This window comes from Elephantulus edwardii, unplaced genomic scaffold (assembly GCF_000299155.1).
Source record: "Elephantulus edwardii isolate Elephantulus edwardi_28Jun2011 unplaced genomic scaffold, EleEdw1.0 scaffold00249, whole genome shotgun sequence".
NCBI classification, from domain to species: Eukaryota; Metazoa; Chordata; class Mammalia; order Macroscelidea; family Macroscelididae; genus Elephantulus; species Elephantulus edwardii.
Window position 1 is genome coordinate 4124968 of NW_006399999.1, and position 2599 is coordinate 4127566.

A 2599-nucleotide genomic window follows, 5' to 3' on the forward strand; every position below is an offset into this window, starting at 1 on the left:
CATTTGCTCCCCTCTGGACTGCAAAGTGTTTTCCCAGGTGGGTCCAGTGGGGATGGCTGGTTGAACCCAGAGGCTCCATCCTCCTTTGTTCTTTAGCTCGCAGTTGTATTTCCTTTTCGTCACTGGCACTGGGTTTGGGGTCAGTTCTGAAGTAAAACTCAGTGGTAAGGTTACCTATAGGAAAGGGAGCAAACCTAGAGAGAACAAACTTGTGAGTTACAAATAGAGGGGTTTTGCTTTCAGGTTTACTGGGGGAGAGGGTGGCAGAAAGTAGCCTAGATAAAATTTTCTGGATACCCTAGGAATTTTTTTTCCTACCCAAGGGTCAGATGGCACAATCTGGGGACTGAGGAGGTCACCCTGAGGGCCATGACAGCTCACCCCGAGCCAAGGGCTGAAGACAGCCCGTCCCGGGCAGAGGGCCATGATGGCTTGCACCGAACCGAGGGATGAAGACAGCCCGCCCTGGGCAGAGGGCTGTGACGGCTTGCCCTGAGCTGAGGGCCGAAGACAGCCCGCCCCGGGCAGAGGGCCGTGACGGCTTGCCCTGAGCTGAGGGCCCAAGACAGCCTGTCCTGAGCAGGGCAGCCTCTCCAATTGGCTGGCTGGTACACTCCCCCTTTAATTGCCCCCACCCCAATCTGGTCCCCTCACCTGACCGAGGACTGTGTGGCCAGGGACAGCGTCTCCAATTCCAGCACCACCACTTCCCCTCCCCATAAGTGGTCATACTATAATTTGAAGTAGGTGTCACTGTCCTGCCCCTTTATAAATGGCAAAGGGAACCTGAGAATTGTGAACAGGTTCCCCCCAGGTCTAAACAGCTTTTGGCAGAAGCATTCAACAGATCAAAATATGTGGTGCATTTAGAATGTCAGTCCTCTTGGACATGCTGCCACTGTTAAGTGTCATCAAGTAGACAACTCACAGTGACTTTCAACAATCCATTGTGTAGGTAATCATCTCTGGTTTTCCAAGGAAACCCAAACCTGTCGGCGGCGGGGCACACGTCCCCCCCACGGGTGTTAGGGCATGTGCCCTATTTTATATGAAGGTGGCCAGCAGGCGTGCACCACCAGTGCGTACCATCCCCCAGCACGGGTGACCGACGGGCACTCACCATCTCTTGTGCGTCATCTCCCATGCGTGTGGCTGGTGGGCGCGTGACATCTCGTGCGCGGGCAGCCCGCGGGCGCTATCCCCCAGTGTGGGCAGCCGGTAGGCGCCCGTCATCCCACGTGCGGGCAACCCGTGGTCTCGTGTCATCTCGTGCATGGGCAGCCACTGGAGGTGGGTGCGCGCCATCCCCCAGCACCGGTGGCCGGCGGGCGCATGTCATCCCGCATGTGGGTGACTGGTGGGCACTCGCCGTCTCCCACATGTCATCTCCCACGCGGGTGACCGGCGGGCACGTGCCATCTTGTGCGTGGGCAGCCAGTGGGGGTGAGTGCGTGCCATCCCCCAGCATGGGTGGCTGGCGGGCGTGCATCACCTCTTGGCGGGCGCGCGTCATCTCGTGCACAGGCGGCCGGCGGTTGTGCACCATCCCCCAGTGCGGGTGGCCAGCAGGCGCGTGCCATCTCCCACATGTGTGACTGGTGGGTGCGAGCCACCTCCCAGCACGGGCAGCCGGCGGGATCGTGCCATCTCGCACACAGGCGGCTGGTAGGCATGCACCATCTCCCTGCATGGGTGGCCGCCGGGCGAGTGCCATCTTCCACACAGGTGGCTGGCCGGCACGCGTCAGCTCGTGCATGGGCAGCAGGTGGGTGCACACCATTCCCCAGCATGGGCGGCTGGCGGGCGCGCACTATCTTCCGCAAAGGCAGCCGGCAGGTGCAAGCCATCTCCTGCATGTTAACTCTCACATGGGTGGCTGGCAGTTGCACTTCATCTCGTGTGTGGGAGGCCAGTGGCTGCCCGCTTCCCCTGCCGCTGCCATCTTGGCTCCAAGAATTCTCCCCAGAACCAGTCCACTTTGCTGCAATGTGGCAGCTCCACTGCACCAGTCCTGGGGAGGCCTGGTGCCCACTCTCCATCCCAGGCGAGGGATTCCATAGGTTCCAGCTGTGGGAGCTTTATGGAGCTGCAGTTGTGGTGCGACGCAGTGCGGGCTCTGTGGGCGGGGGTTGGGAACTGCGACACTCACCCTTTCTTCCTTGAGAATCCTTGAATTCCTGTTGTTGAGCCTCAATCCTCACTGAAGACCAGTCATCAACTGTTCAATTATTGATAAACAGAAGTCTGTAGAAGGCCATAGTGGGCCTGTTCCAAGTGGTCCGCTACTCCCGCAGCTCACCACGTTGTCTCTGCCTTCGCCGCCATCTTGCTCCCATTAGCAATGACTTTTTTAACTATGAAAGCAACTCCATTTTTCCTCACCTTTTCATCTCCAGAGTAATATATTATATGATCATCCAACTCAAAATGCCCCATGCCAGTCCATCTCATCTCACCAATGCCTAGTATGTCAATATTTATGCATTCCATTTCTTCCTTAACAATATCTAATTTCCCTACATTCATGGTTCTCACATTCTATGTCCCAATCACTAGTGTCTGCTTACAACTGTTCCTCTTCCTTTGTATTTCCATACTT

The 2599-nt window shown here is 57.1% G+C and overlaps 1 protein-coding gene across 1 annotated transcript in view; it reads right to left on the reverse strand.

Annotated features, from left to right (window-relative positions):
• The window catches only part of LOC102855723 (elongation factor 1-beta-like), a 17147-nt gene extending 16003 nt beyond the window's left edge, over nt 1-1144 (reverse strand). Inside the window, exon 1 of the mRNA XM_006899258.1 lies at nt 1087-1144. Within this exon, the coding sequence (XP_006899320.1) occupies nt 1087-1144 (58 nt within the window). The remainder of the gene's footprint in view (nt 1-1086) is intronic.
• Nucleotides 1145-2599: the final 1455 nt, after the last annotated feature.